Raw genomic sequence first — 22,115 nt, forward strand, 5'->3', positions numbered from 1 at the left:
GTGTAGGAGGGAGGGTTTCAGATATCTGGACTGTTGAGATCTTATCCGGGGCAGGTGGGACCTGTACCAGAAGGACGGGTTCCATCTAAACTAGAGGGGCATAAATATCCTGGCCGCAAGGATTGCTAGTGTCACTCGGGAGGGTTTAAACTAGTGTGGTAGTGGATGGGAACTGGAGCAATAGGTCAGAAGGTGAAATATCTGAGGCGGAACTAGCGAATAGGGAATAGGGGCAGTAAGACTCAGAGGAAGAGCAGGCAGGAAGATGTTGCAAAACACAGCGGAACTGGTGGTCTGAAATGCATTTATTTCAATGCGATAAGTGTAACAAGGAAGGCAGATCAACTTAGAGCTTGGATTAGTATTTGGAATGATGATGTTGTTACCATTATAGAGACTTGGTGGAGGGAAGAACAGGATTGGCAGCTAAAAGTTCCAGGATTTAGATATTTCAGATGGAATAGAGGGGATGTAAAACGAGTGGGGGAATTGCACTACTGGTTAAGGAGAGTATCACAGCTGTACTGCAGGACACCTCAGAAAGCTCATATTGCGAGGCAATATGGGTAGAGCTCAGAAATAGGAAGGGTGCAGTCCAATTCACGTGTTTATTGCAGCCTCCCAACAGCCAGCGCAATATAGAGGAGCAGATATGTAGGCAGATTTCAGAAAGGTGTAAAAGCAACAGGATCCTTGTGGTGGATAATTTTAACTTCCCCAATATTGAGACTGGGACTCACTTAGTGCTAGGGACTCTGGATGGGGCAGAGTTTGTCAGGAGCATCCAGGAGGGCTTCTTGAAACAATATATAGATAGTCCAACTACGGAAGGGACCGTGCTGGATCTGGTATTGGGGAATGAGCCCAACTAGATGGTCGAAGTTTCAGTAGGGGAGCATTTCGGGAAGTGACCATAATTCAATAGTCCTCGGGTGAAGTCTCCTCTGGTTCTCGACCCTTACACCAATGAGAACAATTTCTCTCTAGTTACTAAGGCCCTCCAATGTTTGGAGCACCTATATCAATTTCCTCTCAATCTTCTTTAAGAATCCCAGCATCATAATCTGTCAAGATAAACCAAGTACTTCATCCTTGAGATCATTCTAGAGTGCGGTACCCAGAATTGGACACAATATCCCAGTTGAGGACAACCTGCATTTTATAAAGGTTCATCATAACTTTGTTCTTGTACTCGATGCCTCTATTTATAAAGCTCAGGATCCCATATGCTTTTTTAAAAAATAACTACTTTCTCAATCTGCCCTGCCACCTTCAGCAACCTGTGTACATGTTCCCCCCGGTACCTCTGTTCCTCTGCCCCATTAGAATTGTACTCTGTGATGTATATTGCTTCTCCTCATTCCTCTTATCAAAATGTACACCTTCACACTTCTCTGCTAGCTTCGACTAAAAGCTTCTGCAGCTGTTATAGCAACACAATTTTATGACCAACTCCTTTCCGGAAAGTTAACTGCACCACTTCATAATACATGTAATGAGTAAGTAGCTAACATCTTGGAGATGACAATATTATGTATATCCAGAAACATTAGGTGAAATTTTCGCAGCGGGGTGGGCCACAAAATGTAAGGAGCCATTCAAAGGTCCATTTACTTTCGCGGGACCGGAAAATCCTGCCAGCGGGAATAGCCAGATAATTGCGGCTTTTATGCTGTGCTTGTCTGTGCTCAGTATATCAAGGAACAAAAATCTGACCTGAAAACCATGATCAAAGTCATATTGTACAAAACAAATGTCAAGATTATCAATATGTAGGTGTTTCATGAGCTCATTTTTAGCAAGGTTGATTTTTAAAAACCCCATTTATAACCTTTAATTTGTTTCAAAAGTAAGATACTTTCTTTGAGAAGCCAAACATTAACCACTCATGTTTAAACTTACCTGATACCATACAGTCTTAGAAATCCATGATAGGATATCCACCTCCCTGATGCCTTTGCTAGCATTAAAGACAATCTAATTAACAAAGTTTAAGACAAACTTGGATAGGATCCCAACTAAGATGCCAGGATATTTTGATAAAATTTGCTAATATATTTAAAGCTTTCATCATGTTCATGCCAAAACATTCAGTCCTTTTTAATTGAAATGTTCACATTACATGCCTGATCAGGGAACAAATCCTAGCCAGTGAATCTAATGTAAATCCAACCAGCCATATATCTGGGCTTCTATCTGTTCTCAACTGGTTTACTAAGTAAGGTAGCATGACTGAAGAAATTTGATGGCACATTCTTCATGTTGGAGCAAAGCAAGTCCTGTAGAATAAGCAACCAATAGCACCGGTATCCAAAATTAGAGTAGCAAATCACCTATCCACCCTCCCACTTGATAAAAGAGTAAGCAGATCAAAACTGCTGCAAAAGCAAAGAGATGAGATAAAACAGGACAAGTAGAAAAGACAGGTTGAAAATATAAATATTGCTAAATAAAAATTCAATTATCAGCATGTACTTTTATCAGTATACAAAGCAAAATTCTGAACCATTTTTTTCTTGACAGCTCAGAATCTGCTAGATGTCAGTTTTGCAATATGCCACAGGTGGAGGAATTCTTCGCTCAAAAGGGTTGAGTCTTTGGAACTCCTTGCCACAGAGAGCTGTGGAGGCAGAGTCCTTGTGCATATTTAAGGTTGATATCAATAAATTCATATCAGTAAGGGAATCAAGTGTTACGGGGAAAGGGCAGCAAATTGGACATGAGGAATGTCGGATCAGCCATGATTCTATTGAATTGTGGAGCAGGCTCAAGGGGCCAAACAGCCTACTCCTGTTCCTATTTCTTATGGCTTGTGTGTAAGGCAACTGAAAGCTCTCGATAGATCTCGATGTTACATAGCTTGCTTATCTTGTCTGATCGGCTCAAAGCTCACATTCAACGGAAAGCTGAATTTTTCACTCAAAGAAACAAAACCAGAACCAATCCCATCTGTAAGAAAGGTTGTTTAGACGGCAGCACGGTGGCACAGTGGTTAGCACTGTTTCCCAATGGCGCCGAAGTCCCAGGTTCGATCCCAGCTCCGGGTCACTGTCCATGTGGAGTTTGCACATCCTCCCCGTATTTGTGTGGGTTTTGCCCCCACAACCCAAAGATGTGCAGGGTAGGTGGATTGGCCACACTAAAATTGCCCCATAATAGGAAAAAATGAATTGGGCACTCTAAATTTATAAAAAAAAGAAAGGTTGTTTAGAGCCCTCACAGCATTCATCTTGGCTTCCCAAGTACTCCATTCTAAACCCTGATACTTAATGCCTTAACATGAACTTTTCATAAATAAATATTTTTTAAAGGAAGGAGGAAATAAGGGAATCACAAAACATACCTCATCATTGACCCAAGCTACCTTATTCCCAAAACAAGTTTTTCACTGCATGGACATGCACCATTCTCAAAAGGATGAATCTTTTGTATTTCCTTGGCCCATGCCTCAACACTGCTTCATTCAGGCATGTGCCATTCAGAAATGTGCCTTCCAGGCATGCGAACATCCTGCATCCCACCATCCCTCAAACATATTTAGGCTTCACATCCTAACCTCAACCAGGCTGCTGCCAAGAGGGCCCAAGGTCTCACCTTTCTTACTTCTGTGGGCCTAGCCCTATGTACCAACAACCTATGTCGGAGTTCTCGGAAGTCCCAGGTCACTCAACCTTTCAGATCGGATCCATCATCTGCAATTCCAGTCTCAAACTCTCCTGTTCACTACTTTATGTGAGCAAAGCCCAAGGGGAAACCCCTCCTTCCCACCCAAGTCCAATCTTGCTTTTCCAACCCTTCCACCCAAGTCCAATCTCACATTCCCAACAGTTCCTGGTTTCCTAACCTTGCCTTACCCATGTGCGTTCACATAACTTCAAGACAATGAGTTCCATAAGATCCAGTATCCAACTCCAAACTTCTTGCAGTGTCCTGGTCTTTGAAAAGTATAAACTACAAATTGAATACATCACTAAAGAGGTCAGAGCTAAGTTGAGAGATTGAGGAAACCTGGACATGGATACAGCACCAACTTGCACACAAAAAAATATGAGACAAATAGAAAAGGGAAGAAAAGTATGCAAGAGAAAGGGGAACAGAATAGCTAAATTGGATGAATCAACAAATTAGTCACAAGAGGTACAATTTTAATTCGACTTTTCTCCATGAAGGGCGTGGGAGATAATTAGAATTCCAAAAATTGTCAATCATTCAAACTTAGTGAACATAGTAGATTTGAGTAGTACATCATCTTCAATTATTCGAGGTTGACAATAAAAAAGGACAAGGTTTTTGTTTTGTGTTACTCGGTGTGAGATGAGTCAACGTCAATGGTGAGGATTCAGGGAGGAAGAAAACAATACAGGGTAGAATACTTCAGAGTTTAAAAATAATTCAGAGAAGCTTTGAAAAAACTGACAAGAAAAGGTCAAGATGGAAAGATAAATTTCAGGCTATTGAGGAGAGCTACCAATCAAATGGCAATAGGTTTTCATGGTATCCAATACAGAAGTGGAAGAAATGTGCTGCAAGACCTGAGCATACTTGCTAAAGAATATAATTTTTTGGCAAAGACAAATTAAGTATTTTTCAGTCCACTAATTTCAGCACAGCAATATCACTTATTCAGCAAATCATATACCTCAAATAAACTGAAGAGAATACAAGGTGAGAAAACTGTAAGAGATACAATATCGTCAAACTTAAACATTAACTTGCTGCATTAGCATCCATATGGCCATTAACACAAGCCACAATTGGTGTGCGACATATCACGCGATGCGAACTATGCACAAATTCAATAATTATTTTATTTAAAACATAAATGTTTAAAAACACAAGTTGAACATTTTCTTTACAATACACATATTAAAAAAGGCAGTTATTTCACTGCTCCCCTTCCAGGAAAAATACACTATACTGGAAAATTCAAGGTGAAATCTATGTCTCCTTCAAAAGCAACTTCTATTAGAATGTCCTTATGGATGAAAGCAAATGTGAAAGCAATTTGCACAAAGTAAATAATATTCAGGGAAAAAAACTCAGTAATGCACACAATTGTTTGAAACAAACTGTTGAAATCTAAAAGAAATTCTTGCTGATAAAATGAATAAAGCACAATCTGATTGCACAACACTGAATGTACTAAACTAGTACCTCTCTTTTGACTTTTACTTGACAAAACCAATTACAATGTAAACCTCAATCTGCAATTTTTGCATTGCACACAACACAATCTTCCTCTAATCTTGCAACACAGAAGTGCCGATATTAACAAAGAAAGTCATATGACATGCACACTAGATACCTGCAATTGGACTGCTGGTAACAAACCAGAATAAATGTGACTGGCTTGAGAAAATCATAATCAACAGGAGTGTTTAACTTTCACTTCAAAACACCCGTGTTGCTCGATTCCATTAACCCGTATGCTGCCATTGGTGAACAATTTGTGAGTTTAGATATTCTTACTACCAAGTGTGTTTTACTGAAGATTGCTTTACTGCATGAAAGCACAGTTTAATTTCTTAGATGTTAGGATAAATTAATTCAATTTGTGTGCGAACAAAAATTAGTTGCAAAAAATACACTACATGCACACACAGCATAAAAATTTACAAAAATTCAAGATAAACTATATTAATTTTGTCTGTGGCGAATTTAAAGCTGATGGGACACAACTCAAATTTTCTTGCGTCTATAAATAATTCAGTTTATACTACAGTATGATATTGCCAAAAGTTATCAAAATAAATTGCAAGTATTTTTATTTCACAAGAGACTTTAACTAGTTGAAAATACTTGATTCCATTCCTCTTGGCATTCTTTTGCACTCCTGCCGTGAATATTGGCACAGGTTAATAGCCCAAGCTGCAGATTACTAAAAGCCCTATCAGGGTTAACTGCAAAGCTGCTAGTACACTTATTCAAATATACTGCGCTGACCTTTATTATTTCTATTTTAATTTCTGGATTGCGCCTTTCCTTCCTTTTTAATTTCACAGAACACGGAACCATGGACTGCCATTCTACAAATAAGACTTTGCTGTGGAAACACATATAACTGGGGGCATATGCTTTAATATTGTACTTATCCATGACTTATCCTCTTCTATTACTGTCAGGAAAGATGTGGCACAGTTGGTAATACACCACAGTACAAGACCATAAAAAACTAGTCTTGGGAAGGAAGGGGAACAAGGGAAGAAGAGGGAGAGGATACACTGCCTTTTTTAATCATTTTAAATACAGTCCAAAGCCATTTGCAATCCTATGTATCGATTATCATTCAAATATCCAATGAGAGCTTTTCTCATTAAATAGCAATGTATTATTTACACTATAATTCTGGGAGCAAACCAGTTAAACAGTGATGAGTTTGTGAGACAAATTAAGAATTTTACCTGAAACTTAAAAGTCTTTATTACCCACCAGACCTAGTGAGTAACGATAAACTGTACTCTTCCCACACCCCTCCTTCCATGATCAACATATCTTCAACACAAAATCTTGCCCAACCCTTAAATGGGATGCTGCACTCAAGTATTCTCTATCAGACCACTCCCTGCGGTATAAAAGGTATTGTACAATGAAGCAATGATTTGGTTGGCTAGCTGATCAAATATTTCCTTGAAAATATTTAGCCCCAGTGCAGCCACTGGTATGTATTCAACACATCATGTCTCTTCATCATTGCTAAATGTCAGAACTTGAATAAGCAGTTTATATTAATGAACCATGAAATCAGTTTCCTTCTCTATTCTACTAAGCAATGTCAGTATTTGTGCTAAGCGTTATCTGGTTAAATATTGCATTAGTTTTGTGCAGCATTAATTCTCCTGTGTTTTAAACAAAAAAGTCCCTTGATGGAGAGAACATTCTGTCCTTTCCATCAATGAGCTTTATGTCTCACTAAAGGATAGCTTCCCAAATGAGCACTCTCTTTGCTTCAGAACTAAAGAAATTACGGTATCATCCAAATTGTAACAGTTAAAAGTTAAGGCTGAAAGATACAAGCAAATAAATTTTAATTAATGCAGATTTTAGTAAATAGTGTGAAACAGTGCTCACAGACAGCAAAGGGGTTAAATTGCCATAACAGGCATTTCTTATCATTGGCACCTTTACTTACATCAACAGGGACCAGAAGGCTCTTGCCCAGGTGTTGGTTAAAAGAGAGGCACCAGGCTTCAGTGTAACCATTCATGTTGGGAACATACTTCTTTACAGTCTCATCATTCAGTCTTAGCCATACACCATCATCATTGTGGATCTATGGGAAACAAGCAACAAAAACGAGCCATGCCCTCCTGTAACTGCCCCAGAGCTAAAAAGGACTATGAGGCTCCAGCCTAGAGAGAAGGTGGGCATCAGAGGCTAGATTTTAGCTTTTAGTGAATTGAAGAGAGCAATCTTCTTTACATGAATGGCAGACTGATCAGCAAAACAAAGCAGGGGTCTAATCTTTCATTCTACAAATAAATGCTAATCTCACTTCTGCTCAAACTGGCCTGAATAGATGTGAGGAAAGAAACCCATAAGGATGGTAACATGTTACATAGAAACCAGTTATGACAGTATGAAGGAAGCTCAAGGAAATAAATTACAACACACACTTGTTGCACAATGCACCCTGGTAACTTTGTAATTTGCCCTCACTGCTAACATAAGATCAAGGCTTTCATTCAGTTTTAATGTATTTTAAGCAAGCACAATTCACCTTACTTGCTGAATGCATTTTTAAAACTTCTAAACCCCTATAATGTGTAATTGTTTCCATTGATCCAAAATATTAGAACTCACTGCCCAACTTTGGTTCTTTCAATTTTAACCTAATTTGAATAAAATACTTTATTTAGTCTGGAGGAAGTTGGAAAAGGTATCAGTGTTGCTGCATATGCAATATGTGAAAATAAAGTCTTCCATTGCGATGGCGGTTAAGATAAATGCGTGGAAGGCTCCGTGTTTATACTATTCTATTCTTCACCTGTGTATATCATCGCCAATATCAAGATCATCCATTTATATTTGGAATTAATTTCTATACAATGGAATGTGACAAGTTTGAAATCTTTCAAATGAAAGAATTCTTCTCGGTGCCATTACTAGATGCTGATAATACATATACATCTGAAGACCTACAAAACAAAGAAATTCCTATTCTGCATGAATATACAATGAATTACTATTTTTCGTACGGACCTTGCCTGCAGTCAAAACAGAATCTAGAATCCAAGTGATAAGCACTTCTGCTCACAACTGTATCAATTTATCTAAACTCAAAAATTGTACCTGATTTTTTATTGGATGACTGTACAAATGGACAGAAACGTTGATAATATTCTCAAGTAGATAAGAGACGTTCCAGGATTTTAAAATTTAGGCCACTTTAAATACATATCACAACAATTATGAAGTGATATATTGCAAAGCCTACAGGTCAGCAAATTCTTAACGATGCCCACTTGCAGCATTTCCAGACTGCAGCCTCAAAGTTACTTGCATGTGTGTCAAAGCAAATCAAAAATGAAACTGCATATACAATCTAACTGTTGCTGCAAAAATTACTGAAGCTTGTGATGTACAGGCTGCTAACTTTAATATACTATTGCTGATGAATGTTAACTCTTTAAAAATACTTCCCCGACATTTATGCAGAACTTTTATTTAATTCCTGGTCTACGACACCTCCTCTTAAGTAATGTTTTTTTTACCTCATCATTGAAAGTGATGGTTCCATTGACCTTCACTATGCCTATCTGCTCACTCTGAAGAGAGGGATGGCTACGTATACGAAGCCCTGCACTGTCCTTTGTCACAAATTTGCGGACCTGAGAGAAGTAATGAAACAGCAAGACAAAGATATAAGAAAAAAGTTGTTCAGATTAAAAGCAAGATTAAACAGGTAAAACAGCTGAGAATTAAAAAGCTGACACTGACAGAGAGAGATTTATTTGCTTCAAGGAGGAGTTACAGGACATTAGCTAAATCTCCGATTCGGCAAAAATTTGCTCCAAGGACATGACTGGTCCAGTCGAGATCTAGCAAGACAAACTGATACCCTTGCAGACAAAAGCAATACCTGTAATACTTCACGTTGCATGTAGAAGTGGTCATCAAAATGCGTTAACTTCACACAGGCAGGAACCAAACAGTACACAAGCATCACAAATTACCAAAGTTTGCAAAGAGAACACAGCCATTAATAGAATGAGAATGTGTGGATACAGTTGTAATGCAGGAGTTCTGATTTGACAACCTTTCTTATTGCCAGTACCCGAATAGAGTGAACACAAAAATCATCTTCTGTTGTTCACAATACCTTTACAATGAGAAAAACCGAAGTGCCAGCAATCTTATTGCAGCAAAACCCAGTTATGCGGTGTTATTTTATTTGATAATTCATACGAAACAACATACTTTGTTTGGTTGCGGTTCAGCCTTTGTTTTGACCATTTGAGATCCTGGTGGTATCATCCCTTTTGGTGGGTCTTTCACTTCCACTTCTAGGCCCGCATCTGTCAAATGAGAACAAACAATAAACTTCAACGGCCAAACATACTATACATCAGGAGGAATTCTAAAACTACAAGTTACTCTTTTAAAAATCTAGGTATTGCAGTAAGAGGATGTGGAACTTGGAATTAAAGACTTAAAAATGGTTTAGAAAAGCAAGTGATTTAATATAACGAAAGACAACACCATCGAATCAGCAGATAATCAACGCAAAAGTCGTAAACTGGAAGCAATATCCTCAGTGAAGAATCAGGGGTGGGTTTCTCCGTCCCGCTGTACCAGTATTCTGGTGTGGCACGCCGTCGGGATTCTCCGTTGCGCCGGCTGGTCAATGGAGTATCCCATTATGGGGTAGCCCCACGCCATCGGGAAACCCCCCCGGGCTGCCGGCAAAATGGAGAATCCAGACGGCGGAGAATTCAGCCCCAGGTTTTCATGCTATACATCACAGAAAATTAATTAATTACTGCCAATCTAAAAATAGATCTAAAATTGCAAAACCAAAAATCGGCCTCAAAGGAATGCACAGTGCATCAAACTTCCAAAGTTCTGTTGGTGGGAAACTTAATGCAACAATCTCAAGATGCAGCATCAAAATAAATGGGTAAAAAGCAAGCTAAAAGTAGCTTCAAATTCATCTAAAGACCACTAAGGAAATTATATTGCATTCCTGTACTGTATTCCTAGATTGTGATTTGCCTGTAGCTATGAATGTAACACAACAAATTTACCTGTTTCGATCCCATCTATTGTGACATGGATACTGTAAAGACCTACAGCTCCAGGTGTCCAGTTTGCACTGTAGGTTCCATCATTATTAGCCCGAATTAACATATTTTCACTTGGCCTGAAAAAGTTAACCAATAAATCAGTCAATAAAGCCATTAATTTTGGAGGTACTTTGGACCAATATTCTTAGGTTTAAATTTGTTGTCTTAATTTTACCTTTTAGGGGTGGGAGATGCAAATCGAAGTTCTTCAAAAGAATAGTTTTCATATGCCTGTGTGAAGAGCAATATAACATCATATCTATAAAGTATGTAATAAAATGGTTCAAATGGCGCAATGATTAGCACTGGGACTGCGGCGCTGAGGACCCGGGTTTGAATCCCGGCCCTGGGTCACTGTCCGTGTGGAGTTTGCACATTCTCCACATGTCTGCGTGGGTTTCAGCCCACAACCCAAAAGCTGTGCAGGTTAGGTGGATTGGCCACGCTAAATTACCCCTTAATTGGGGAAAAAAAATAATTGGGTACTCTAAATTTTTTTTTTCAAATAAGATGGTTCAAAACTGCTAATAAGTCAAACTGCCCAGAGTCAGGCCACGCAGGCAAAAACATGTTCACGCCAACTCACAAAACACTAGCTTTCCATTTTAAACCAGGCCAGAGAACCAAACCTAAAGGGATAATTATTCTGCATCTCACTGGAGCCAGTTACCTGGGCGCAGATCAGTTTAGGATACCTGTTGATGAGGAAATGGTTTGCGGTGATATCAAAATATTGACAAATTATATAACTACCTTCATCATAGTGATTGCAGTATATCGAGCTTCTTTTACTATCATTGGTTCATACGATGCTTCCAGTTTGGGAGATGGCAATCCACCAAATGTCATATCCGTACTTGAAACAGAAATTGGTGGACTGCCAGGAATACGATGCAGTTTTTTAGTGTTCTCCTGCTGCACAGATTTCTTTTGAGAAAGAGGAACAGCTTTCACCTCGACCTGTTAAAAGAAAAATTACCAAAATTACAAATTTCAATTATTTGCTCAAATTGCATGAGACTCATCAGACTTCCGACCTGGCACAGTTTTCATCAGGGGAGCCCCTCATTTGGCATAATTAATTCCAATAGAGGCAAATGCATTGTAGTTTATACTACAATGTTCCCATACATTGAATTGAACACCTAGGACGAAAAATAAATAGAGAAATAAAACTGGGCACCATCTTAAACGTTGTTTTCCTCCAGTGCTGTGCAGCACAATAAGCACCAATGAGCTGCATTTATTAAAAAGCAAGAGCTGTTGTGGCAATCAAGTCGGAAGCTCACATACAAGGCCAATTAATTATGGCATACTACGCTTCTCAACTATAACATATATTTCACGCTCCCACCCAAAGATAGATGACAATTTATTTTTTAAACAACCAGACCCCCCAAAAATCTACCCGATTACTGGGCATATTAGTTTTTAATTCAACTCGCGATGATCAGAGAAAGCAAAAAATTGGAGTCGTCAAGTCAGATACAGAATCCAGGTTCCCCCCATCACAAATTCACCATGCCCTGGCCCTCCTCAGTTCTGATCCTGGTTTTAAGAGGAGACACTTCAGATATCTTCACTTAATACTGGTCTTATTTTTAAAGAATAGAAGTTAAAAAACAAAAGGACTGATGTAAATCTGCAAATTTAATATAAATGCAAATGTTTCTCAAAGCAGGATATTTGCAAATCCTGCACAATTTAAAAATCAATGTTATCCCTTTGAATGAGAGATCACAAAGGTTTATCCAAGACTGTCCTGGGTAAATACATAGGCAGCACGGTAGCACAGTGGATAGCAATGTTGCTTCACAGCTTCAGGGTCCCAGGTTCGATACCAGGCTTGGGTCAGTCTGTGTGGTGTCTGCACGTTCTCCCCGTGTCTGCATGGGTTTCCTCCCACAAGTCTGAAAAGACATGCTGTTAGGTAATTTGGACATTCTGAATTCTCTCTGTGTACCCGAGCAGGCACCAGAATGTGGCGACTAGGAGTTTTTCACAGTAACTTCATTGCAGTGTAAGTAAGCCTACTTGTGACAATAAAGATTATTATTATAAAGAATTGTTAACTGATGTGCAAGTTGCACATAACCATGAACAGCTATAATTATCTTTCATTGTAAACTCCAATAGTGGTGCATGAATCAGCCACTCCCATCGTTACAATACTCATTTCATGAAAAGAAAAGCACTATTTGCGAATCTTCAAGCCTCATTGGCTCACAGGACCTGCAGAAAATTCTCACTATTGAAATTAGGAATTTCTATTTAGGTCCAAGGTGTTTTCCTATTCACTTGTATCACCCGGGTAGCATTTTCCAATTCTTTTCAATATATGTGGATTTTTAAAAACATATGTAACTTTGTGTACTCAAAACATTATTAAATTATGTTTGTGCTTTGATCATCCTGTTTCCAGATTACTTTATACCTTCAGGTTTGGTACATGAACTACATCTCCATATTGGTCCTTAGTCTGAACGGTGATGGTAGCAGGCCAGCCGCATCTGATGTAGTCCTTATTCAATATCAAGGAAGTTTTCTGAGGATCTGCATAAGAATCTGGTTGAAGCCACCTAATGATATGAAAGAAGTAGTAACAGAATTTACATATAAACTTTAACAATGGCGCCATATTTAGGACCATAGTACTTTATGCATTAAATCCATGTATTACCTTGCAAGTCGTCCACCACTAGACCCGGGTAAGCAGGCAATGAAGTCCTCTAGGAAGGAATGCTCATTGCTCTGCAGTTGGAGGGGAAGATTACCTTCTAGTGCCTCCAAGATAGTCGGTGAATGGGACAAAGCCAGGCCCTTTCCTAATAAACCGGCATGGTTTTTACAGATCTGGTAAAAGGAAGACACAGGTGAGTAAGGTTAAGAAAAATGATCAGTAATTTAAATGTAGCAACTGAGAACTCACCTGTAGAGCTGATTCTTCAAGAATTTCAAGATCCTCCTCTAGTTCATTGCCTATTCAAACAAAGATGATTTAATAGAACAGCAACACAATATTTTTTGCATAATTAGCTTTCATTATTACTCTTGGCTAAGCTGAAAGACATTAAAACACAATCAATATACTGCTAAGGCCCATTATCCACCAATAATCTCGAACGGATCCAGAAAAACAGTATGGTCAAAACATTGTGCAAAACCCATATTTTTGACCGACAAATTAAGCATCCATACCAACAGGGAGTGCAAGGTCTTTTTTCATTAGTGACGCCGCACACATACTTCCAAGGTATGCCAATTCCTTTTCCAATTGTAGGATTCCCTGCAAAACAGACATTTTGACAGTTGTCTTGGTTTCAGCAAATATCCAACTTGAAGAAGATTTACCATGGGAGTAATAATAATGGGAGAGAGATAAGGATCAGCAAAGTTGCCGGTTTACTTCATCAAAGAGCTGGTGTAACCTTCAGAAGGTTTAGGAAAACTGTGTTTAGAAGATAAATGATGACATGAAACTCCCGTCAAAAAAATTGATTTTAATTACAGAAGGAGCGGATTAGATCTTGGTAATTTTGGACGGCCACAATATACAAGAACATAAGAACTAGGAGCAGGAGTAGGCCATCTGGCCCCTCGAGCCTGCTCCACCATTCAATGAGATCATGGCTGATCTTTTGTGGACTCAGCTTCACTTTCCAGCCCGAACACCATAACCCTTAATCCCTTCATTCTTCAAAAACTATCTATCTTTATCTTAAAACCAACCCCAACCCCAATATGCAACAGAAGTAGGTAACATTTTTCCCTGTATGAATGGACACAGTGCGTAGACAGGAAGGAACATGCATGTGCTCTTCTTGATTCAGAAGGCTGGCGAATAGGGTTAACAATACTATTTGAAGATAAACCTAGAGGTTTGGCCAGATGGGATCCGACCATGGCCACCTGTCTGCCGATCCCCATCCCACATTCCATAGTATCCATCACTTACGATTCCCATCCCACATTCCATAGTCTTCATCTCTCTCACACCCCACTGAGTCCCCATTCTCATCTCTCCTCATTTCCAAGGCTCCCAAGCCCCCATCCATTTCTATTGCTTTGACCATTCCCCCGCGCGACCCACACGCACACACACAATTTTAAAATAAAACAATTTTTATTAAAGTTTTCACAAAATATCAATAAGATGTAAAAGGAACCCAATAGAATTAAATACAAAACAAAACGAGTCGATTTCGGCGTGAGAACAGCTGGTGAGTCAGTTTCAGCGGGAGCAATGCGGAAGGAGGTTGCTGGGAGGTAAGTCAACCTTTAAAAGCACTTGTCTTTGCAGGGGCAGGCCAGTCGATTTCGGCGCGAGAACAGCTGGTGAGTCAGTTTCAGCGGGAGCATTGCGGAAGGAGGTTGCTGGGAGGTAAGTCAACCTTTAAAAGCACTTGTCTTTGCAGGGGCAGGCCAGTCGATTTCGGCGTGAGAACAGCTGGTGAGTCAGTTTCAGCGGGAGCATTGCGGAAGGAGGTTGTTGGGAGGTAAGTCAACCTTTAAAAGCACTTGTCTTTGCAGGGGCAGGCCAGTCGATTTCGGCGGGAGAACAGCTGGTGAGTCAGTTTCAGCGGGAGCATTGCGGAAGGAGGTTGCTGGGAGGTAAGTCAACCTTTAAAAGCACTTGTCTTTGCAGGGGCAGGCCAGTCGATTTCGGCGGGAGTGGAGCTGGCTGGTTAGTCAATTTCAGCAGGAGCTGAGAATTTTTCTTTTTTTTTTAAATTAGTTTTTTAGGCGGGAACAGGAAGTCGACGCGCGGACGTCTGGGAAGACCCTCACCAATAAATTCTGGTGGAGAGGAAACCCGAGACACTACACGCGTAGTGTCTCCCACCCACCCTCCCCCTCTAACCTAATAATAAAACCCATTGGTCTGAGGTAAGTACCATATTTTATTATATTATTATTATTTTTATAAAAATTTAATTTAGTTGTTAGCCAGATCTTGGTAGAAAGTTAGAGGAATGGCAGGGAAGGGAGTGCAATGTTCCTCCTGCAGGATGTTTGAGGTGAGGGATGCAGTTAGTGTCCCTGCTGATTTTACCTGCAGGAAGTGCTGCCATCTCCAGCTCCTCCAAGACCGAGTTAGGGAACTGGAGCTGGAGTTGGAAGAACTTCGGATCATTCGGGAGGCAAAAGGGGTCATAGATAGCAGCTTCAGGGAATTAGTTACACCAAAGATTGGAGATAGGTGGGTAACTGTAAGAGGGACTGGGAAAAAGCAGTCAGTGCAGGGATCCCCTGCGGTCGTTCCCCTGAGAAACAAGTATACCGCTTTGGATACTTGTGGGGGGGGGGACTTACCAGGGGTAAGCCATGGGGTACGGGCCTCTGGCACGGAGTCTGTCCCTGTTGCTCAGAAGGGAAGGGGGGAGAGGAGCAGAGCATTAGTAATTGGGGACTCTATAGTCAGGGGCACAGATAGGAGATTTTGTGGCAGCGTGAGAGACTCACGTTTGGTATGTTGCCTCCCAGGTGCAAGGGTAACGTGATGTCTCGGATCGTGTTTTCCGGGTCCTTAGGGGGGGAAGGGGAGCAGCCCCAAGTCGTGGTCCACATTGGCACTAACGACATAGGTAGGAAAGGGGACAAGGATGTCAGGCAGGCTTTCAGGGAGCTAGGATGGAAGCTCAGAACTAGAACAAACAGAGTTGTTATCTCTGGGTTGTTGCCCGTGCCACGTGATAGTGAGATGAGGAATAGGGAGAGAGAGCATTTAAACACGTGGCTACAGGGATGGTGCAGGCGGGAGGGATTCAGATTTTTGGATAACTGGGGCTCTTTCTGGGGAAGGTGGGACCTCTACAGACAGGATGGTCTACATCTGAACCTGAGGGGCACAAATATCCTGGGGGGGGAGATTTGTTAGTGCTCTTTGGGGGGGTTTAAACTAATGCAGCAGGGGCATGGGAACCTGGATTGTAGTTTTAGGGTAAGGGAGAATGAGAGTATAGAGGTCAGGAGCACAGATTTGACGTCGCAGGAGGGGGCCAGTGTTCAGGTAGGTGGTTTGAAGTGTGTCTACTTCAATGCCAGGAGTATACGAAACAAGGTAGGGGAACTGGCAGCATGGGTTGGTACCTGGGACTTCGATGTTGTGGCCATTTCGGAGACATGGATAGAGCAGGGACAGGAATGGATGTTGCAGGTTCCGGGGTTTAGGTGTTTTAGTAAGCTCAGAGAAGGAGGCAAAAGAGGGGGAGGTGTGGCGCTGCGAGTCAAGAGCAGTATTACGGTGGCGGAGAGGATGCTAGATGGGGACTCTTCTTCCGAGGTAGTATGGGCTGAAGTTAGAAACAGGAAAGGAGAGGTCACCCTGTTGGGAGTTTTTTATAGGCCTCCTAATAGTTCTAGGGATGTAGAGGAAAGGATGGCGAAGATGATTCTGGATATGAGCGAAAGTAACAGGGTAGTTATTATGGGAGACTTTAACTTTCCAAATATTGACTGGAAAAGATATAGTTCGAGTACAATAGATGGGTCGTTTTTTGTACAGTGTGTGCAGGAGGGTTTCCTGAAACAATATGTTGACAGGCCAACAAGAGGCGAGGCCACGTTGGATTTGGTTTTGGGTAATGAACCAGGCCAGGTGTTGGATTTGGAGGTAGGAGAGCACTTTGGGGACAGTGACCACAATTCGGTGACGTTTACGTTAATGATGGAAAGGGATAAGTATACACCGCAGGGCAAGAGTTATAGCTGGGGGAAGGGCAATTATGATGCCATTAGACGTGACTTGGGGGGGGATAAGGTGGAGAAGTAGGCTGCAAGTGTTGGGCACACTGGATAAGTGGGGCTTGTTCAAGGATCAGCTACTGCGTGTTCTTGATAAGTATGTACCGGTCAGACAGGGAGGAAGGCGTCGAGCGAGGGAACCGTGGTTTACCAAGGAAGTGGAATCTCTTGTTAAGAGGAAGAAGGAGGCCTATGTGAAGATGAAGTGTGAAGTTTCGGTTGGGGCGATGGATAGTTACAAGGTAGCGAGGAAGGATCTAAAGAGAGAGCTAAGACGAGCAAGGAGGGGACATAAGAAGTATTTGGCAGGAAGGATCAAGGAAAACCCAAAAGCTTTCTATAGGTATGTCAGGAATAAGCGAATGACTAGGGAAAGAGTAGGACCAGTCAAGGACAGGGATGGGAAATTGTGTGTGGAGTCTGAAGAGATAGGCGAGATACCAAATGAATATTTTTCGTCAGTATTCACTCAGGAAAAAGATAATGTTGTGGAGGAGAATGCTGAGCCCCAGGCTAATAGAATAGATGGCATTGAGGTACGTAGGGAAGAGGTGTTGGCAATTCTGGACAGGCTGAAAATAGATAAGTCCCCGGGACCTGATGGGATTTATCCTAGGATTCTCTGGGAGGCCAGGGAAGAGATTGCTGGACCTTTGACTTTGATTTTTATGTCATCATTGGCTACAGGAATAGTGCCAGAGGACTGGAGGACAGCAAATGTGGTCCCTTTGTTCAAAAAGGGGAGCAGAGACAACCCCGGCAACTATAGACCGGTGAGCCTCACGTCTGTAGTGGGTAAAGTCTTGGAGGGGATTATAAGAGACAAGATTTATAATCATCTAGATAGGAATAATATGATCAGGGATAGTCAGCATGGCTTTGTGAAGGGTAGGTCATGCCTCACAAACCTTATTGAGTTCTTTGAGAAGGTGACTGAACAGGTAGACGAGGGTAGAGCAGTTGATGTGGTGTATATGGATTTCAGCAAAGCGTTTGATAAGGTTCCCCACGGTAGGCTATTGCAAAAAATACGGAGGCTGGGGATTGAGGGTGATTTAGAGATGTGGATCAGAAATTGGCTAGCTGAAAGAAGACAGAGGGTGGTGGTTGGTGGGAAATGTTCAGAATGGAGTACAGTCACAAGTGGAGTACCACAAGGATCTGTTCTGGGGCCGTTGCTGTTTGTCATTTTTATCAATGACCTAGAGGAAGGCGCAGAAGGGTGGGTGAGTAAATTTGCAGACGATACTAAAGTCGGTGGTGTTGTCGATAGTGTGGAAGGATGTAGCAGGTTACAGAGGGATATAGATAAGCTGCAGAGCTGGGCTGAGAGGTGGCAAATGGAGTTTAATGTAGAGAAGTGTGAGGTGATTCACTTTGGAAGGAATAACAGGAATGCGGAATATTTGGCTAATGGTAAAGTTCTTGAAAGTGTGGATGAGCAGAGGGATCTAGGTGTCCATGTACATAGATCCCTGAAAGTTGCCACCCAGGTTGATAGGGTTGTGAAGAAGGCCTATGGAGTGTTGGCCTTTATTGGTAGAGGGATTGAGTTCCGGAGTCGGGAGGTCATGTTGCAGCTGTACAGAACTCTGGTACGGCCGCATTTGGAGTATTGCGTACAGTTCTGGTCACCGCATTATAGGAAGGACGTGGAGGCTTTGGAGCGGGTGCAGAGGAGATTTACCAGGATGTTGCCTGGTATGGAGGGAAAATCTTATGAGGAAAGGCTGATGGACTTGAGGTTGTTTTCGTTGGAGAGAAGAAGGTTAAGAGGAGACTTAATAGAGGCATACAAAATGATCAGGGGGTTGGATAGAGTGGACAGTGAGAGCCTTCTCCCGCGGATGGATATGGCTGGCACGAGGGGACATAACTTTAAACTGAGGGGTAATAGATATAGGACAGAGGTCAGAGGTAGGTCTTTACGCAAAGAGTAGTGAGGCCGTGGAATGCCCTACCTGCTACAGTAGTGAACTCGCCAACATTGAGGGCATTTAAAAGTTTATTGGATAAACATATGGATGATAATGGCATAGTCTAGGTGAGATGGCTTTTGTTTCGGTGCAACATCGTGGGCCGAAGGGCCTGTACTGCGCTGTATTGTTCTATGTTCTAAAACATAACAACCCAGTGCCCCCTCCCCCTATACATAAATAATATATTAACACCCGCCGAAACACATAGCAAACATAGCAAATATATACACCCCTCAGATCCCCCAGTATAGACAAACAAAAATAAAATAGAACCCCCCCCCGTCCCCCTGCTGCTGACCATTGTCTGCCGTTCTGCCAGGAAGTCCAAGAACGGTTGCCACCGCCTGAAAAACCCTTGCACTGATCCCCTTAGGGCAAATTTCACCCTCTCCAATTTAATAAACCCCGCCATATCTTTGATCCAGGATTCCACGCTTGGGGGCCTCGCATCCTTCCACTGAAGAAGTATCCTTCGCCAGGCTACCAGGGACGCAAAGGCCAGAATACCGGTCTCTTTCGCCTCCTGCACTCCCGGCTCCTCTGCAACCCCAAATATTGCGAGCTCCCAGCCCGGTTTGACCCTGAATCCTACCACCCTCGACACCGTCCTCGCTACGCCCTTCCAAAATTCCTCCAGCGCTGAGCATGCCCAGAACATATGGGTGTGGTTTGCTGGGCTCCCTATTAAATACAAAACAAAATAAAACAACCCCTGTGTCCCCCTCCCCCCTATACATAAATAATAAATTAACACCCCGAATTAACACATGGCAAACATAGCAAATATATACACCCCCTCAGATCCCCCAGTGTAGACAAACAAAAATAAAATAGACCCCCCCCCCCGACGCCCTTCTAAAACTCCTCCAGCGTTGGGCATGCCCAGAACATATGGGTGTGGTTTGCTGGGCTCCCTGAGCACCTAACACACCTGTCCTCACCCCCAAAAAACCGGCTCATCCTTGTCCCGGTCATGTGTGCCCTGTGCAGCACCTTAAACTGTGTGAGGCTGAGCCTCGCGCACGAAGAGGAAGAGTTCACCCTCCCTAGGGCATCTGCCCACGTCCCCTCTTTGATCTCCTCCCCCAACTCCTCCTTCCACTTACCTTTCAGCACCTCCATCGAGGCCTCCTCCTCCTGCATCACAACGTGCCACTTTTAAAGTTATTTGGGTCACTCAATTAACTGTCTTTTTTTTTTGGAAGTAGCAGTACAGATTGGAAAATCTTCCACTAGTTCACTGGTCTATTTGTGCTGGTAATGGAGGAATATTCAGTAAAAGGTATGTTTTGCAATTTAAGCAAATAAATTCTGGTTTGGTTTTGTAAAACATTTCCTACTTTGATTAGTATTCTCCATTCATTTCAATGCAGCATTTACGGATGAAATAATTAAAGTTTGATTTCTATAAGATGAAATGTTAAGGATTTGGCCAACTCAATTACAGAATACATTCTCTTGGACAATATTCCATCAGGTACACTTTGAAAAATTACCTCATCAGGTCCAGGACTGAATTCGTAACCCACAGCAACACACTTGAAACCGTAAAAACAGGCCTTCTCATCTTTCACATAGTCTGATGCCGTCTCCAAAGAGAAAATCACATCGTTCCCTAGAAAAATCACATTCAAGTCCAAATTTCAAAATCTAATTTTGCAAAGTAAAAATCCATGACTGCTTACATGTATTAAAACTCAATTAAATAGTACAGTTTCCACAAAACAGTAATCCTCTTCTCTTCCCCACACACCCACCACCTTAATTATATTCTTAGGCCACAGTTCCACTGAAGGTAACATTTGGTTTTGATGGAGTAGAAGGCTTTTCAATATTCAATTTCTCAAAAGAGAATGTTTTCATTTTTTGTAAAATAATGTAGGGAATGTTATTTCAAAACTCTTAATTAAGGCAAATATTAAAATACTACATTCATATCCAATTCTTGAAAGATGTTTAACCTCAACTGCTGAGATCAATGAAGGTGATACAAGGAATGTAATCATGACTGTTATAGTTATAAAATAATGTGATAAACCAAGTAAAAGGATGTATTGAATGTTAATATTTGACAGCATAGGAATTTGGGAAAGTGTATGGGTGGGTGTTAACATGCTATATATGAAGCACTTGCTTTGTTCACATTTAAAAAACATTTCCCCATTATTCTTCATTCCAGTTTTAGTTTTACAAAATATTGCTTTGTACTCTCCAACTTTCACCCTAATCTCTAAGATATGTGATTTTTCTTTCATTCCACCCATGCATGGTGGCCCAAATGCTGCATTATTTATCAGAACATGGTGCATCCAGTGGAGACAAGGCTTTGACAAGGGATTTTCAAAGATGTCAAATGAAAAAGCTCTTAAAAAGTCTGATTGGACTTATGGATTGAAGTTTTTATTGTTGGCCACTGAGATGTCAGTCAAGCGTTATTTAATAATATTTCAGACCAGCCAAGGTCACAAAAGTAGCCTCTGCTTTTGGTGTCGGGCTTGGAGAACCAGTCAAATTGCAACTAAGTTTATTGACGTATTGTTTTCCTTTTAATGAGAAGGCCTATGAGGCTCTATCTATCATGGCAATGATTCACCCAACTGTTTTTTTTCCTGCGACTTACAGTGGGAATTTTATTACCCATCCCTTCGAATTTTACGAACTACAGCAGGGCCCATATGAAAGGTAAAACAAAGCGCGCATCTGTTTAAAAAAAATGCAGAATTTTCTTCCCACACCTGGCAATACAAGGACTGTTGTAGGCCATCCAGTAGAACCAGAAAACTTTTTCAATTCTATCCATGAATTAAGACCATCATGACTTGTATTTTTAGGCCCAAATCCAGAACTTTGGGAAGTTTTATTTGGAATCAGCAAACGGAGCACATCCTCTGGCTGGGCAGTACCACACGATGGGTCAAACTCAATAGTCATCCACCTGACACAATCTGGAAAAGTTACCTAGGTAAGAAACAAGCACTATTATATTGATCTTTGAAACGACAGGTATTTGAAGGATCTCGGGATACGAATTTTAGTCAAACCCAAATGATTAGGATTACTGCCTCCATAAGGATTTTAATTAAAATATATTTGAACAATCCTTATCATT

General features: G+C 41.2%; 1 protein-coding gene across 19 annotated transcripts in view; it reads right to left on the reverse strand.

The window, feature by feature from the left end:
- The window catches only part of mycbp2 (MYC binding protein 2), a 224,287-nt gene that overhangs the window by 72,836 nt on the left and 129,336 nt on the right, over window positions 1-22,115 (reverse strand). For 14 of the 19 annotated variants that reach the window (XM_072476174.1, XM_072476181.1, XM_072476178.1 and 11 more), the window contains 12 exons: window positions 21,742-21,964; window positions 20,503-20,621; window positions 13,482-13,569; window positions 13,213-13,262; window positions 12,964-13,136; window positions 12,718-12,862; window positions 11,037-11,243; window positions 10,459-10,514; window positions 10,245-10,360; window positions 9,418-9,515; window positions 8,712-8,828; window positions 7,130-7,270 (listed from right to left, as the gene is read on the reverse strand). In XM_072476174.1, the coding sequence (XP_072332275.1) occupies window positions 7,130-7,270; window positions 8,712-8,828; window positions 9,418-9,515; window positions 10,245-10,360; window positions 10,459-10,514; window positions 11,037-11,243; window positions 12,718-12,862; window positions 12,964-13,136; window positions 13,213-13,262; window positions 13,482-13,569; window positions 20,503-20,621; window positions 21,742-21,964 (1,533 nt within the window). The remainder of the gene's footprint in view (window positions 1-7,129; window positions 7,271-8,711; window positions 8,829-9,417; window positions 9,516-10,244; window positions 10,361-10,458; window positions 10,515-11,036; window positions 11,244-12,717; window positions 12,863-12,963; window positions 13,137-13,212; window positions 13,263-13,481; window positions 13,570-20,502; window positions 20,622-21,741; window positions 21,965-22,115) is intronic. The other 5 variants (XM_072476186.1, XM_072476188.1, XM_072476189.1 and 2 more) reach the window with 3 other exon arrangements.

Source organism: Scyliorhinus torazame, chromosome 15 (assembly GCF_047496885.1).
Source record: "Scyliorhinus torazame isolate Kashiwa2021f chromosome 15, sScyTor2.1, whole genome shotgun sequence".
Taxonomy (NCBI): Eukaryota; Metazoa; Chordata; class Chondrichthyes; order Carcharhiniformes; family Scyliorhinidae; genus Scyliorhinus; species Scyliorhinus torazame.